Here is a 16,638-nt window from a genome sequence, read left to right on the forward strand (position 1 = left end):
CACATTGTTCTTTTAAATATCCAATTAACTTAAACAAAATTTAAGGTTCAGAAATCTCGCAAACATCCTTGACTAAAACGACACTAGTGCAGTCTTAAGGAATATCTTTCACCTTCCTTCAAGTATCGATTTTATCAATAAACTTTCAGGTAATGAAAACTAAGAATTGTATTGGATCAGAACTTTTTTCACTTTAAAAAAATTCTTAAGCATATATATGAGACTCTTTCAACTTAATTTCATTCTTGTGACCTATTAGATTAATCTCAGCAAAATGGTAGCCATAATTTTAATCAGGAAAATATAATAATAGCAAAATATAATAGCAAAACGGAATCTCAACATGTTAACTGAATTGAGGGTCATTGAGAAATCAGTATTGTACGTGTCTCTAGAGCAATCAAAGTCTTGTAGATACTCAGTTTAGAATATTACGCAGCAATGTAGCAGTAGTCAATACTGACATTGAGTATGACAATTTAGCAGTTGCTGCTGGAAAAAAAACACAAAGGTAAGTTCAGTTTAGATGTATAGCTCAAAGAGTCTTTTTGTCTAACATAGGTTGATTGCACAGCGTTTTTATAAATCAGCATTCCAACCCAAGCATTTATTTTAGCAATTAGTGTGGATATGGTGGAATTCCTATTAGTAAATTAATTTCATTTTTAATCTACAGATCTATGCCTTAGGGACCCTGTTTGTAATTTGTGGGACATTGCTGTGGGGAAATTGGCTGCTGCATTCACCTGCAGTTGAAATCCTGTGATGTACTTTGAGAGAATGCTTTTTCGAGGATTTTTTAATGTGTGTAGTGAATATCTATTTTAGGAACAAATCACTTGTGATTTCGGAACACTACCCATAGTCTAGGCTTACATTCTGGAGAGAGACGATTGTTAGAAGTGCAATCCTTCGCATGGGATATCAAACCGATTCTGTTCACCTATTCTCAAGTGGATGTGAATGATTGTACATTTTACACCTTTGTGAAAAGAGAAGAGACTTTCTCATCATCATTCGCAATGGCTCTTTGCTAGATTTTGTAGGGAACAAAGTGGCTGTCATACTCGCTTCCNAAAAAAATTGCTTAACAAACTTACTACAAAATGGTTTGTGAAGTTTCTCAAAGTAAGGCTCTGCATAAATCATTTATTTTATTATCCTTTGATGATTAACGCCAGGTTTCTATTCTGTAATTACCTGGAACCTCTGAGGTAGGAAATCATCAGAACACTCATATTTTTTTAAATATATTTTCATTAGAACAATAAACGTGGACCATATCAAAAGTGCCCTAAATTTTGTACCATCTCCCAGCTTAACTGCTGAGAAACCTGGTGAGAAATCTCACTTCAGATTTGTGCTGAAAATGTGTTGAGCTGGCCCGGTTCTGTTCCCTGTGGTTTGCCTATATGACAGCATTCGCTTAATTTATAATTAATCTCACTTTGTGAAGTGCTTCAAGATATTCTTCAATGGAAAAAAGGGGCTATGTAAATCTAAAAAGTTGATATTGTTCCCATTATTCTTGTCTCAATCACCAAATGGAAAAAAAAAAAGGTTCTAAAATATGATGATTTAAATTTTAATTATGTCAATCATGTGAAAGGCATGAAATCAGTGGCACAATATCAAACATAAGGATTATCATAAATATTTTACATACTGCTAGTTTAATGATGATGGAGTAAAATACATTTTCAAAAGCAAATGGTGTTAAAAAATTGTTTGCTCAGGCCGGTGGTGCTCAACCTTTTTGGTCATCTTTTATTTACGAAATAAATTTTCTTGATTGAATACTTCTCGAGTCTGCAATCAAGGAGAACCTGGGAAACACACTATCGGTTGAACATAGACTTACCTGGAATAATGCGAATATTCAGGAGGGGGAGGGAGGGTTACTTCTTGATGGATCATGGGCCACTTGCGGCCCACTGGCTGGCCATGACCGCTCCAGGCTGTGTGGTGTCATTCTGATTTGATTCATAAAGGCTTTTAGTAGTCATGGAAACTCAGATCTTCATGTTCATGTGCACTGCAACATCTGAGAAATTATTAATACAGTATTAAATCTTGTAAACTAGCGGAATGGATAGAATGCAGGATATAATCACCAGGTCACAGGGTTCCCAATTTCATCATGATGGTGAGAGGAAGCAGTTAGTGGAGGAGGGAGTGAAGACAAGAGTCCTTTTTGATTTGCTTCAATTTATCTCCAGTGATGAGCTCAGATTAGCAACTGACAGAGGCCGAGGAGAGATTGCCTGCTCCCTTTGTTCAAAGAATTACAAATAATTACAGCACAGAAGGAGACCATTCGGCCCATCGAGTCCACACCTGCTCTCAAAGCAAGGTGTGCATTGAATCCCACTGCCCTGCCCTATCCCATACCCCTTCAAGCCTCTATCCTTTGTATACTGACTGCTTTCCTCCCTCAACAGACAGTGCCTTTACCACCTTACATGGCAGGGCATTCCACATCCCAACAACTTTGAATGAAAACATTTTGCCTAGGCTCTCCTTTTGCTTTTCTTGTGATGATCTTATAACCGTGGTCCCTTGTCATTGACTCCTGTAATAATAATAATCCTTGCATTTGGTATAGCGCTTTATCACGTCTTCGAGACATCTCAAAGCGCTTCACAAAATATACCGTAAAGTGAGTTGAGTGTATATTTTGTGGGCGACACACAGCAGCCAATTGCTCACAGCCGTGTCCCACAAACAGTCATGAATTGAGTGACCAGTTTTTTTTAAGTAGAATTTTTTTAAATGGTAGAAGCAGCGACTTAAAGGCCTGATGCCCGACATTTTTCAAAGTTAATGCCAAGATAGCTAATGGAGACCAAGCGATAAAATGAAAAGCAAACTTAAAATCCTGACATCCTTCACCCAATATTCAGACGAGTGTGTTTTCAGACAAATACTCCTGGATAGTGATCAGCAGTGCCCCCTCCTGGTGCCTACATTGAGATCAAAGAAATGCACAGAGCAGGAATCAAACTTGGGACCCACAGTAGTCGATTCCCCACGTGGCTGTGACTTTATCCATCGAGCGATCGACGGGGAAGGAAATACCTATAATAATCTTTGCATTTGATACTGCACCTCATCACATCATTGAGATGTCTCAAAGCTCAAAGGAAAGTGCAGGAAAGGAATTTATATTCCTGTTCGTGAATACCTTTGCATTTGACACAACTGCCGCGTGGAAGCAACTCAAAGTTCCGAATTAAACAGGTTAGTAAAATACAACGCAGAGAGAGAGAGCGCGGAAACAACGGGCAAAACCGGTCCACAGGGGTAAAACATTCCTTGCATTGGCCGGGAATCGAACCCGGGCCTCCCGCGTGGCAGGCGAGAATTCTACCACTGAACCACCAATGCACTGAATAAACTCAGTCTCTCTAGCTGGAGGCTAGAATGTTTCACGCTGGAAATTTCTAAGTGAGAATTAAATACCAAATGTATTATTGTGACTTGAAGCCCGTGTTTGCCTCACTTTGTAGATTTTGCGCTCTCGTGCGAACACATTTGTGTTAAGGTTTTCAATTTAATTCATCCAAAGACCAACGACGACAACTGTTTTGATGTGACGCGATGTTTGAGATGTGTTGCTGTTTGAAAAGAGAAAGGAGTTGCTCGGGATCTCCTGGTCAAAAATATGCCGAATAAAAAAAAAATTGGTCCCTGAATTTATCAAATGCAAGGATTAGTATCATTGGTAATCCTCCTCGACTTCCAGCAAAGTCTCCTCACTTTCGTCTCTGATCCGAGACGCTGCCTCGGTCGCAGGGCACGATATAAATACAAGTTGTTGTTGTTGTTGTTGATCTCAATCTGTCTGGCCTCTCCCCCAAACTCACCGAATCTTCCTCATAGTTCGTCCATGACCAAGACTACCTTTCTTCATCTCTGACGCAATTGGCTGCCACGTTTCACCCGCAAAATATTCTGAAATTCACTTTCAGGAGTACAACAGCAACAATTTACAAAAATAATAATTCTTTCATTTGATATAATAATAATAATAATCCTTGCAATTAATACAGCGCTTCATCACATCGCTGCAACGTCTCAAAGCGCTTCACAGAATATACTGTAAAATGAATTGACTGTATATTTTGTGAGCGATAGATAACTTGCATTTATATAGCGCTCTTCACTTTGAATAACATCTTGGAGCACTGTACAGTGGTAGGATTGGACATTGAGAAAGGGAGAAGGAGGAAGGGACCTCAGGCAAATTTGAAGAGGTAGGTTTTGATGTGGGATTTACATATAGGTTAACCGAGCAAGGTGGAGGAATTAAAGCATGGAGTTCCAGAAGTTAGGGAGTAATTGTCATGTCCATTGGAGGTCATCTCCTCTTGCTGTGAGCATAGAATATTGGACTTCTATTGCAGCTTCTGAATTTCTCCGTAATGGTTTTCTTAAAGAGTTAAAGCCAGGATTATAGTAGCAGCTTGCACTTTGGATCCAAATGTTTCTGTTGTTACAGAGAGAATATTCATGAAAATGCTCCCAATCTGTCTATGGTTGACTTCACTGCACTACAGGTGTCACTGGTGTTCACATATCCTCAATGATGGATTGTGGCATGCAATGCTACAATAATAAATTGGTCACTTCAATCCACGACTGTTTGTGGGACACTGCTGTGCGCTATTGGCTGCCGCGTTTCGCCCACAAATATATAGTCAATTCACTTTATAGTATATTCTGTGAAGCGCTTTAAGTCATCTAGAAGACATGAAAAGTGCTATATCAAATGCAAGGATTATTGTTATTACATATTATTCATTCGAGATTATTATGTGTACCTTGACCAGTTGACTCTGCATTACTTAGTTAGACTGTTCAAAATTGAGATGCACCGCAGTAACTTATCAGCACATAGGAGGGCTTGTGGGCTTGTGCACTACCAACTTCGTTTGAAAGCAGACTCAATAAGGTCTTGCTCCTTATTGCAACTCATCTGTAAATACAGAGGCTGTTAAACCCCCACCTATGTCAATTGGCCCTTCCTCATCTATTGCTGCTGACATCCGACAAGCTCAAGTTTGAACTACTTGAATGGCAGATACCAGGAACTCCCTGCAAGCTTCCTGGTGGACAACACAGCTCAGTATGAAATGCATAAGAGCATTGACATCATCTTCCTGCCCACAGCTTGGACACAAATCCCTTCCCATTGAGTGATGGTTCCACCAGTTGGCGGTGTAGATCTTAAGCAGCAGATCCTTGCCTCTCTGCAAGCCAATCAAGATTTTAAGAGCTGGATGTATAATGTGTGTTTACAAACGTGGATTCCAGATAACACCTTCCAGCAGCTGTCGTCCCAAGCCTCAGTTTGCTGAACAATTATCTGACGGACATCTTCCTTCAGCGTGGTGGGAGAATTTTCACAGCACAGCTTATGATGTGCTAGCCACCTTGATGTTCTTGTGATCCAAGTCCAATGCAGCAACAGAGGGTTTGGTAAATAGGCTTGCCTGTTGTGAAGCCAACTCTGCCTCAGCGGTGCTCAGTAACAAGTTGGTGTAGGTCAGAGCCCTCTCTCCCTGCAGCCAAAATGGGCCAGAGGAAGTCCCTCCTTTGCATGCCCAGAACTTGGATCCATGAAGGAGAACTATTTGAACTATTATATACCGCAATGATGTGCATTGGGACCTTGCTGTCCTTGAAGAGAATGACCAGAGTGTCCTTTTCCCTTCTCTGTGCAGTCTTTCAAGACAGTGACCAGCAGAAATTGGTGTCAACCATATCCCTCCCCAAGTACAACAACAACAACAAGATTTCATTTATAGAACGCCTTTCACGTCGGGAGGATGTCCCAAGGCGCTGGACAGTTGGGTCAGGATTGTATTGTGAAGAACCAACAATTAGGCTGATGCCCCTTGTATTTTCCAATCAATACCCTCAATGTCTTCTCTTGAGCCACGTAGAACCATTATTCTGTACTTGGGGGCGCCCACCACCATGTCTCACAGGTGGGCCGACCCTTTTTAACAGGATTTTGCCCTTCTATTTGCAGACAATATTATGATGCCTCATAATGAGGTCTCATCTGGGGACATTTTACACTGCACCTGCCATCTTGAACATTGTTTCTTCCTTACCAGTGCCTGACACCAGTGGAGAGGACAATTACATGCTAATTAGAAATAAGGAAGAAAAATCTTACATTTCTTCAGTACATTATACAACAACTTGCATTTCTATAGTCCCCTTCACATAGGATAATATCTTGCTTTACGCTGATGGTGGCAGACCCAGACCCCAAGACGTGAGGATGGGGAAGTAACACTAGGCACAGTCATAAATGGGGAGATAAAGAGTGAGACAGAACAATTGAGGGAGAGTATAATAATCCAAAGTAAGAGTGTGATCAACGTTTCTTTGTTTGCTACTCAAAATACTCCAATCCACTCACCATAACAACACCAATTTGTTCCACTCAAGTGTCCTTTTGTATTTCATGTCTTTATCCCATTGGCTCTTTAATTGTCTTTTAACTCGTAAAGTGATACTATGGAAGGAGTTCTGGAGATTAGGGATGTACAATTAGAAAGTTTGGCCATCAAAGGTGGTGTGGGTAGGGCGGGGTACAGCAAGCTCGCGCTAGCTGATCAGATCAGAACAGAGGGGTGGGATAGGAGATCGGAGAGAAAGCAAGGTGCTAGAGGAGATTTGTAGGTGAGGATCTTGAAATGGGTCCATTAGAGAGACAGTGGAGCCTGCTGAGGACTGAAGCGATGGGATACAGTTTAGTGTGGATGAGGATGCAGAGTTTAGGATAAATTGAAGTTGCACAAAGTAGAACTTGGGAGAACAGCGAAGAGCGTATCAGAAAACAATGATCAGGAGGACACCGTGGGGGTCTGCCCTACGGTATTACTTATGAAGAGCTTGCCTTGATGTGCAGAGTTGAGTTAGGAGCTATCCCATACAACAACAACAACAACAAGATTCCATTTATTGAGCGCCTTTCACGTTGGGAGGACGTCCCAAGGCGCTGTACAGTTGGGTCAGGACCCGAGCAGGGGGGAAATGGTCAGGGTGAGGGGAGGGAAGGGAGGGAGCGAGGAGGGGGGAAATGGTCAGGGTGAGGGGAGGGAAGGGAGGGAGCGAGGAGGGGAGAAATGGTCAGGGTGAGGGGAGGGAAGGGAGGGAACGAGGACGGGGTAGAGAGTCGAGAGGGGAGCTGAAGGCTCGGTCAAAGAGAAAGGTCTTGAGACCAGCCTTGAAGGAGGAAAGGGAGGAGGCGGCGAAGGCACTGGGGGATAGAGTTCCAGAGCCTCGGGGCTGAGAGGCTGAAGGCCCGGCCACCGATGGTAGGGCGGTTGGGGCGGGGGATGTGGAGCAGACCGGAGCCAGAGGAACGGAGGGTACGGGCAGGTAGGTAGGGGGATAGTAGGTCGGAGAGGTAGGAGGGAGCGAGGCCGTGAATGGCCTTGTAGGTGAGGATGAGGATCTTGAATTCGATCCTCTGGGGGATGGGGAGCCAGTGGAGGCGAGCGAGGGTGGGAGTGATGTGGTCCCGAAGCCTGGTGCGGGACAGTACACGAGCTGCAGAGTTCTGAATGACCTGCAGCTTGTGGAGGGAGGTGGCGGGAAGGCCGGCGAGGAGAGAGTTCCCATAGTCCAGCCTTGAGGTGATAAAGGCGTGGACCAGGGTTTCAGCAGCGTGAGGGGTGAGGTAGTGCCGTAGTCTGGCGATGTTCCGGAGGTGATGGAAGGCGGTGCCAGTTGTGGTGCGGATATGAGGGAGAAAGGACAGCTCAGGGTCGAACAGAACCCGAGGTTCCTGACTGGCTTTGAGAGGTGGAGAGTGCAGCCTTGGATGCTGATGCTGTCAGCGCCTGAGGTGCGGAGGCGCTGACGTGAGCCAATCAGGAGGGCCTCAGTTTTACGCACGTTGAGCTGAAGAAAGTTGTCTCTCGTCCAGGACTCGATGTCGGACAGGCAGCTGTCAGGACATCGGTGGTCGTGGAGTTGAGGGTAGAGGAGGAAAGGTAGAGTTGGGTGTCATCCGCATACATGTGGAAGTTAACCCCATGTCTGCGGATGATGTCACCACAGGGGGAGCATATAGAGGGTGAAGAGGAGGGGACCGAGGACAGAGCCCTGAGGGACACCGCACGAGACAGTGCGGGGGCCGGAGGAAAAGCCGTTTGTAGAAACAAAATGAAGACGGTGGGAGAGGTACGACCTAAACCACTCAAGGACAGGGCCTTGAAGGTTGAGGTGGGAGGACAAGCGGTGGAGGAGGATAGCGTGGTCGACCGTATCGAATGCTGCCGATAGGTCGAGGAGGACGAGGAGGCAGAGGGAGCCCTGGTCACAGATGGTCAGGATGTCATTGGTGACCTTGACCAGGGCAGTTTCTGTGCTATGGGCAGCACGGAAACCCGACTGAAGGGGTTCGAATAATGAATGGGTGGAGAGGAAAGAGCGCAGCTGGGAGGCGACAACTCGTTCCAGGACCTTGGACAGGAAGGGGAGGTTGGAGATGGGCCGGTAGCTTGATAGCTGCGACGCATCAAGGGAGGGTTTTTTCAAGGTGGGAGTGATGGTGGCAGTTTTTAAGGGAATGGGAACAGAGCCAGAGGAGAGGGACAGGTTGACGATGTCTGTGATATGTGGGGCAAGGAGGTGGAGCTGGGAGATAAGGAGTGGAGTGGGGATGGGGTCAAGGGAGCAGGTGGTGGGTTTCAGGGATAGGATGAGTTTGGTGACAGAGGGTGGGGAAACGGGTACGAAAGTGTGTAGGGGAGGATGGGTAGGAGTCGGAGTGTGGGAGGGAGGGGTGGGGGGTGGGTGGATGTTGGAGGGGAAGTGACCGCGGAGCGAATTCCCTTGATTTTGGATTCAAGGAAATCCAGCATCTCCTCGCAGTGAAGGTTGGAGGAGATGACCTGCGCGGGGTGGCGCGGGGGACGGAGGAGTCGGGATGTGGTAGAGAACAGTAGCCTGGGGTTGTCCTTCGCCTCCAGGATTATCCTGGAGTAGAAGGACGATTTGGCCGAGGCTAGAGTGGAGCGGTAGATTTTGAGGAGGTCCAGCCAGATTTGTCGGTGGACCGTTAGGCCAGATTTGACCAGGTGCATTCAGCGGCCCACACCTGGCTCTTCAGTGAGCGGAGGTGGGTGGTGAACCAGGGGGAGGAGCGAGAGTAGGAGACAGTATGGGAGGTGATGGGGGCAAGAGTGTCAAGTGTGGAGGAGAGGGTGTTGTGGAGGAGGGTGAGAGCAGAAGAGGGGTCAGTGAGGGTTGAAGGCCAGAGGGAGAGGAGTTCAGAGGACTCCAAGGCAGCGGTTAGGGATTGAGGGGGTAATTTCTTCCAGGGGCGGTAGAAGATGGTGGTGGGTCTGGTGGAGGTGGGTGGAGGTGGTGAAGGAGATGAAGTGGACCATACTGCAGGCTGGTCCAACCTTTTGGATGTCATTGGCCGGATTCCCTACTTGAGAGTGAGTGAGCCCAGGCGGTGGGGGGGGTGGAGTGAGTGAGCCCAGGCGGGGGGGGGGGAGTGAGTGAGCCCAGGCGGGGGGTGGGGTAGTGAGCCCAGGTGGGGGGGGGGGGGAGGGAGTGAGCCCAGGTGCGGGGGGGGGGGGGAGTGAGCCCAGGCGGTGGGGGGGGAGTGAGCCCAGGCGGGGGGGGGGAGTGAGTGAGCCCAGGTGGGGGGGGGGGGGAGGGAGTGAGCCCAGGCGGGGGGGGGGGAGTGAGCCCGGGCGGGGGGGGGGGGGGAGTGAGCCCAGGGGGGGGGGGGGGGGGAGTGAGCCCGGGTGGGGGGGGGGAGTGAGCCCGGGTGGGGGGGGGGGGGGGGAGTGAGCCCGGGTGGGGGGGGGGGGAGGGAGTGAGCCCAGGTGGGGGGGGGGAGGGAGTGAGCCCAGGTGGGGGGGGGGGGGGAGTGGCCCGGGGGGGGGGGGGGGGGGGAGTGAGCCCAGGTGGGGGGGGGGGGGAGTGAGCCCAGGCGGGTGGGGGAGTGAGTGAGCCCGGGTGGGGGGGGGGGGGAGTGAGCCCAGGCGGGTGGGGGGGGGGGAGTGAGTGAGCCCAGGTGGGGGGGGGGGGGGAGTGAGCCCAGGCGGGGGGGGGGGGGGGAGTGAGCCCAGGTGGGGGGGGGGGGAGGGAGTGAGCCCGGGTGGGGGGGGGGGGGAGGGAGTGAGCCCAGGTGGGGGGGGGGGGGGAGTGAGCCCGGGTGGGGGGGGGGGGGAGGGAGTGAGCCCGGGTGGGGGGGGGGGGAGGGAGTGAGCCCAGGTGGGGGGGGGGGGGGAGTGAGCCCAGGTGGGGGGGGGGGGGGGAGTGAGCCCGGGTGGGGGGGGGGGGAGGGAGTGAGCCCAGGTGGGGGGGGGGGGGGAGTGAGCCCGGGTGGGGGGGGGGGGAGGGAGTGAGCCCGGGTGGGGGGGGGGGGGAGGGAGTGAGCCCAGGTGGGGGGGGGGGGGGGAGTGAGCCCGGGTGGGGGGGGGGGGGGAGTGAGCCCAGGTGGGGGGGGGGGGAGTGAGCCCAGGCGGGGGGGGGGGGGGGGGAGTGAGCCCAGGTGGGGGGGGGGGGGGCGTGTCTCGGGTGTTACTAGCGGCCGTTACCAGGGGAGAGACAATCACCAAGTACAACCAAACCTGTTAGCGCAAAGCCAATCAGAACGTCTGTTCGGCTCCTCTAATCCAATTGGAGGCGGTCGGGCTTGTACTTCCGGTATGAAGCTTGGTCGACGTGTGCGAGGCGCTAACACACACATAGAGACACATAGAGAGAGAGACACACACACAGGGATAGAGAGACACACATAGAGACACACACAGATACACAGAGACGCACATGGACACACATACATAGACACACACACATACATAGACACACACAGATACATAGACACACACAGATACATAGAGACACACACATACATATAGAGACAGACACACAGAGAGACACAGAGATAGAGAGAGACACACACAGAGACACAGCCACACACACACACACACGGGCAGAGAGAGAAACACTGAGTGACACTCACACACACACACAGAGATAGAGGAACAGAGGGAGAGGACACAGACAGACAGACAGACAGACACAGAGGGTCGGTTGGTTGGTTGGTTGCAGCGGCAGCTCTCTATGGTAAGTCAGTGAGTGGTGGAGCAGCACAATGGAGGTCAGTCAGTCAGTCACTGGCCTCGGGGGCTCCATTTAGAACAGTTTGCTGTTAGGGTTGAGCCTCTCCCCCCCTCCCCTCCCCTCCAGCCTGACACCCCTCACACTGGCCTGACCCAGACCTGGGCCGGGCTGGGCTGGTGGGGTGGGGTGGGCTGGGGGGGTGGGCTGGGCTGCTGGGGGCTGGGGTGGGGTGGTGGGCTGGGGTGGGCCGGGCTGGGGTGTGGTGGGCTGGGGTGCTGGGCTGGGGTGGGGTGGGGGGCTGGGGTGGGCCGGGCTGGGGTGTGGTGGGCTGGGGTGCTGGGCTGGGGTGGGGTGGGGGCTGGGGTGGGCCGGGCTGGGGTGTGGTGGGCTGGGGTGCTGGGCTGGGGTGGGGTGGGGGGCTGGGGTGGGCCGGGCTGGGGTGTGGTGGGCTGGGGTGCTGGGCTGGGGTGGGGTGGGGGGCTGGGGTGGGCTGGGGTGGGCTGGGGGGCCTGGGGTGGGCTGGGGTGGGCTGGGGTGGGGGGCTGGGCTGGGGTGGGCTGGGGGGCCTGGGGTGGGGGGGGCTGGGCTGGGGGGCTGGGCTGGTGGGCTGTGGGCTGGGGGGCTGGGCCGGGGTGGGCTGGGGTGGGGTGGGCTGGGGTGGGCTGGGGGGCTGGGGTGGGGTGGGCTGGGGGGCTGGGGTGGGGTGGGCTGGTGGGCTGGGGTGGGGTGATGGGGGAGCAGGGATAGGCCTCACCCAGCAGCACTGTGTCCTGACACAGCTCCACAGAGACAGACAGACACACAGAGAGAGACACAGAGAGAGACAGACACACCCCCGGGGTCAGAGCCTCGGGGGTTAGTGTCTCTGCTGCAGTCTTTGTGTGATCTGCTTTACTGTGTGTCCTTAATGTTACAGCGTTCACAGGAATACGGTTCAGTCGGTTACATAAATTTCCTCTTAATCGCATTGCAAAAGGGAGGCATTGCTCGTAATTAATTATTCTTATTATTCACGACTTGTTTTCTTTTTAAAAAAAATCCAATTGTGGCAAAGGCAGTAACTTCACCACCAACGGGTTCCTCCTAACTGTGGGTTGTTGTTAAAATGAACAGTGTGCGTTCAGGTGTGAGGACTGTCATGTTGTGACACAGGCTGAATAAACTGCAAGAAAACTGCAAATGTTCAAAAAAAATACTTTTTAAAAAAAACTTTGATATGTTACTCACAGTCTGTAGATGGATATCAATGTCTAATGTGCTCATTGCTTGAATTCATTTGTTTTTAAGTTCAGAATGCTGTCTGTATACAAGTGTTGGCTTTATTAAACCAGACAATTTCAACTTTTAAATTCAAGGGGGATGTGGGGGCATTGTAAAGGTGAATTATTATACTGTGCCAATCTCATAGTCTTTAAGAGTGTGTGTATTTGTATTCAGAAATATAATAATGCAAGATAACAAACCATGTCTTATATCGTAAAAGGCAGCTGAATTCAGTATAAATGTTCATAACAGTTTTGCAATGGTGAATATGTTGCCTGAAGGATATGGAGCTCATTAATAGCGTAGGATATGTGGAGTAATACTGTAATTGTACATGAGTTGTGTGTAACTGTTTTTGATCCACACTGCATTTCTTTATTGGCAAGCTCTAACACAACAGAACCTGAGAACAAATGTACAACGCTAAGGAGATTTGCGAAGGTAGGATCAAATAGTTGAGTTCATTGGTGTTTCTTGTGATCTGGAGATTCGTACTGTGAAGTCTATGTAAATAAAAATAATCCTTGTATTTGATAAAGTACTTTATCATGTCTTTAAGACTTTATTCTGAGTTTGAGTGCTTGATAGGATGCATCAACCTTTGGGGGAAGAGCAACTATTTATCTAATTCTGAGGGGAATTAGCTTAATATCAGTTTGATTGTGGTGATGACAGATGGAAATCAGAGAAAACTTTTTGCGCTACAGAAATAATTCATAAAGGGATTATAACACTTGCCCTTCTATGAAACCGTACACATTAATTTTGAAATTACAGATTGAGAATTAAATTTGAATTAATTAATTTTGCTGTAGGCTTCATTCTAACATGAAGTCCTGCACAAAAGATCTAATTGATCCTTGGTTTGGTCTTCTATAAAATTCTGTAAATTTAATAAGGAACGAAACACTGGTTGTCCAGCGCCTTAGGATGACCTCCAAATGTGAAAGGTGCTATACAAATATAATTTTGTTGTTGTTATTTTGAGATGTCAGTGGTCTATGTTTAAAATATTTTGTGGTAACGGAACAATAACCATTTATTAAATGTTCCGACTTGAGTTTGCATTATTAAAGTAAACGTTTGCTTTTTATTCTTCCAGCATGAGCATGAACATCTTTTATCTGGAATATTATGGATAAATACATTAAGGTGAACAAAATTGGAGAAGGATCATTTGGAATAGCCATTCTTGTCAAAGCAAAGGAAGGTGGCAAGCAATATGTTATTAAAGAGATCAATATCTTACGGGTGAGTGAAACTTGTGGTTTGTTGATTAAAGGACGAGCCAAAGTCAAGTTTGTGAAAGGCTGTCCTGATATATGTTTTTTCCCTCTGTTCAAAGATGTCCAATAAAGAAAGGGAGGAATCGAGACGAGAAGTTGCTGTGTTGGCAAACATGAAACATCCAAACATTGTACAATATAGAGAATCTTTTGAAGGTGAGAAATCTTGAGTGATGAAAGGAAGTTTGAAATTGAAACTTTGCAGTCCGAGCTTGTTTTCTCAGATATAGGTTTGTTCACTGGTAGGTTTCTGATCCTGATTTGCAGTTACTGTTTTTGCTCCAAGTAAGAACATGTTAATTGACATGTTTAATTAAACCATGAATTAAGAACATTTGAGAAAAAATGTAAAATGTTTTTTATCAACTACTTTGTGGAACTCGTAATACGAAAACTGGGTGTGTGATCGTGCGCTTAAGGAAGAATAATTGTCACCTTTACTGGAGTGCCTGTCTGTCATTTTTGCATATACTGTATTTGTGTTGTAAAATCAGGAATCAGTGATTCAAGACGGTTTGGGCTGCTCATCGCTGTCCCTATTTTTTTCTAAATGTAAAGGAAACATAAGTATGGTTTAACTGTTTGAATAAATCTAATTGAAATATTTGTTTGTTCAACAGAAAGTGGCTGCCTTTATATAGTTATGGATTATTGTGAAGGTGGTGATCTTTTCAAACGGATTAATACACAGAAAGGAGTTTTATTCTCTGAGGATCAGGTAAGAACTATTAGAACGTCAGATGTTCATAGCTCCTGAAAATAATTTCATTCTACTTTCAGGAGCAAGGAAACTTGTATAGTGCTCTCTTTGGTTCATTCTGTGATGTGCTGAATGTGTTAGTGTGAATTTGTTCCAGCAGTAACTTTAAAATATTACATTTAGATTACAAGAGAACAAGTGGATTTTTCTTATCATACAGAAATAAGATAACTTTACTTCTGAACTATTTACATAGGATATCGAGGACCGAAACAGGACATATGGCTCAAATAATCTGTTTGTTTTCCACAACCATCCTAATTTTCCCCTTCGTAGACTCCCCATATTACCCCATCCCTTGATTTTCTTGTTTGCATTAAGTTTCCTCTTAAAGTTAATAATTTCTACCTTTTATCCCAAGTGCATTGTTTTTGACCGCATTTCCTATAAATGGTGTTCCTGAAGGAAAGAAAAGAGACAAAGACTTAAAGAAAACTGGAAACAAAAGGAAAATTGTACAGAGTAATTTGAGGCAAATTAACCTTTTTTTAAAGTTTACTCATCCTTGTATCCCGGGTGACCTAGTGAGCATGAGGAGTGAATGTGGTGCTGTGTAGCTGGCTGACTCCCCACAGTAGGTGTGTCTAACTTACTGAGTTGAGGGGGGTTGGTGAGCTGTATGGCCATCAGTGAGAACTTTTTTTTAATTGTTGGAAACCCTTCATCATATTTTAGACTCCAGACTCGTAGTACCACACATGTGTGCCACCTCAACATGGAAAGGAGGGAGTACCCTGATTACAATACAATTTGTGCAATTCGCCCACAAAATATACAGTCAGTTCACTTTACAGTGTATGCTGTGAAGAACTTTGAGACATCTCAACGATGTGATCAGGTGCTACATAAATGGCAATGATTATTATTATAAATTAATTTGATATAACCTGGAGAACATTAATAATAATAATAATCCTTGCATTTGATATAGTGCTTTTTACGTCGGGAGGACGTCCCAAAGTGCTTCACAGAACACACTGTAAAGTGAATTGACTGTATATTTGTGGGCGAACGCGGCAGCCAATTGCGCACAGCAATGTCCCACAAACAGTCGTAGATTGAAAATGACCAATTTATTATTGTTTTTGGAGGGATTATTATTAGGAGTGTGGAGTAAGGAAACTTGCCCAAGGTTTCGCCCTCTGCCTGGAATTGAACTCAGGTCCCTCACTTGCAAAGCGAGTGCTCTAACCACTGAGCTACAGGACTCTTGATGCAGGTGGACAAGAGCCAAGGCTTGGGAACCCCAGATTGTGTGTTGAGCTACTGCTGGAGTTTAACCATCTAAAATTGAATAGCTTGCCATTGAGCCCATGCTTGGTAAGATTTCCTGTTGCTTATCCAACTGATCCTATGGGTTAGGGCTTTGTCATGCAAAGTTAGCAAGAGCTGAGTGGAAGTATCCATGCTCCCAGTGACCGATCTGCCTGATGACAAATCAGACTGGCTAGGCTGCTGTTAGCAGTGCCCAGGAATACTGCAGACCTACCTTGGTCAGGAACCAAACCACTGAGACCACCACAGATTGACTGAATATTTTACAGCATACAAGCATCTAATATTCTCCAGGTTTACCACAGGCAAGCACCTCGGAGGCAAATCAATATTATAGTGGATAGTTGAGGTTCCACTGTTCCTTTTTTAAAAAAAAGTCTTATTGCTTTTTTTTTCTCTTTGTTACTAGATCATGGATTGGTTTGTGCAAATCTGCATGGCCTTGAAACATGTGCATGATAGAAAGATTCTCCACAGAGATATAAAGTCACAGGTATTCATTGTTTGTATACCAATATCTTCAAGACTATTTTAAGACAGGTGTATTTTCAGCAATGTGGCGAATAACCTGTTGTGTTGCGCATTCATTAAACATGCTTCCTTTTCGTGTTGAGATCTTCTTGAAATATTAAGCAACCTAAAAGGTATTTACCTGAACTTGACCCTGATTATGTGTTTAAAAACCTAGGACAAGGGAAACTGCAATCAAACTCAAAAGAGGGTGTGCAAATCGAGAGTTCAGATTTAATTACCTTAAAAGCAGAGTGGTCAATACGTGGATCAGATGACACGTGAGATGCTGAGGCAGTTTGTCAGCAAATTCAAGAAAGATTTAAGTAGCTATTTGGTGAAGAAATCAATTTTAAAGGGTTAATATAGGGAACGCTTTTCATTTATTACTTTGGAGCTTGCTGGTTAGGTGGATTGCAATGTTCTGAT

The 16,638-nt window shown here is 47.1% G+C and overlaps 1 protein-coding gene and 1 non-coding gene across 10 annotated transcripts in view; one reads left to right on the forward strand and one right to left on the reverse strand.

Annotated features, from left to right (window-relative positions):
• The first annotated feature begins 3,011 nt into the window (after positions 1 to 3,011).
• The window catches only part of nek1 (NIMA-related kinase 1), a 69,091-nt gene continuing 55,464 nt past the window's right edge, over positions 3,012 to 16,638 (forward strand). For 7 of the 9 annotated variants that reach the window (XM_042342807.1, XM_042342823.1, XM_042342830.1 and 4 more), the window contains exons 1-6: positions 3,012 to 3,240; positions 12,765 to 12,819; positions 13,481 to 13,629; positions 13,724 to 13,820; positions 14,285 to 14,382; positions 16,109 to 16,192. In XM_042342807.1, coding sequence (XP_042198741.1) covers positions 13,513 to 13,629; positions 13,724 to 13,820; positions 14,285 to 14,382; positions 16,109 to 16,192 — 396 coding nt within the window. In that variant the 5' untranslated portion in view covers positions 3,012 to 3,240; positions 12,765 to 12,819; positions 13,481 to 13,512. Of the gene's footprint in view, positions 3,241 to 11,053; positions 11,119 to 12,764; positions 12,820 to 13,480; positions 13,630 to 13,723; positions 13,821 to 14,284; positions 14,383 to 16,108; positions 16,193 to 16,638 lie in introns of those variants that run through there. The other 2 variants (XM_042342808.1, XM_042342815.1) reach the window with 2 other exon arrangements.
• trnag-gcc lies at positions 3,317 to 3,387 on the reverse strand. Its single transcript has one exon. It is a non-coding gene; the product is annotated as a tRNA-Gly (tRNA).

This window comes from Callorhinchus milii, unplaced genomic scaffold, assembly GCF_018977255.1.
Source record: "Callorhinchus milii isolate IMCB2004 unplaced genomic scaffold, IMCB_Cmil_1.0 Scaffold1, whole genome shotgun sequence".
Taxonomy (NCBI): domain Eukaryota; kingdom Metazoa; phylum Chordata; class Chondrichthyes; order Chimaeriformes; family Callorhinchidae; genus Callorhinchus; species Callorhinchus milii.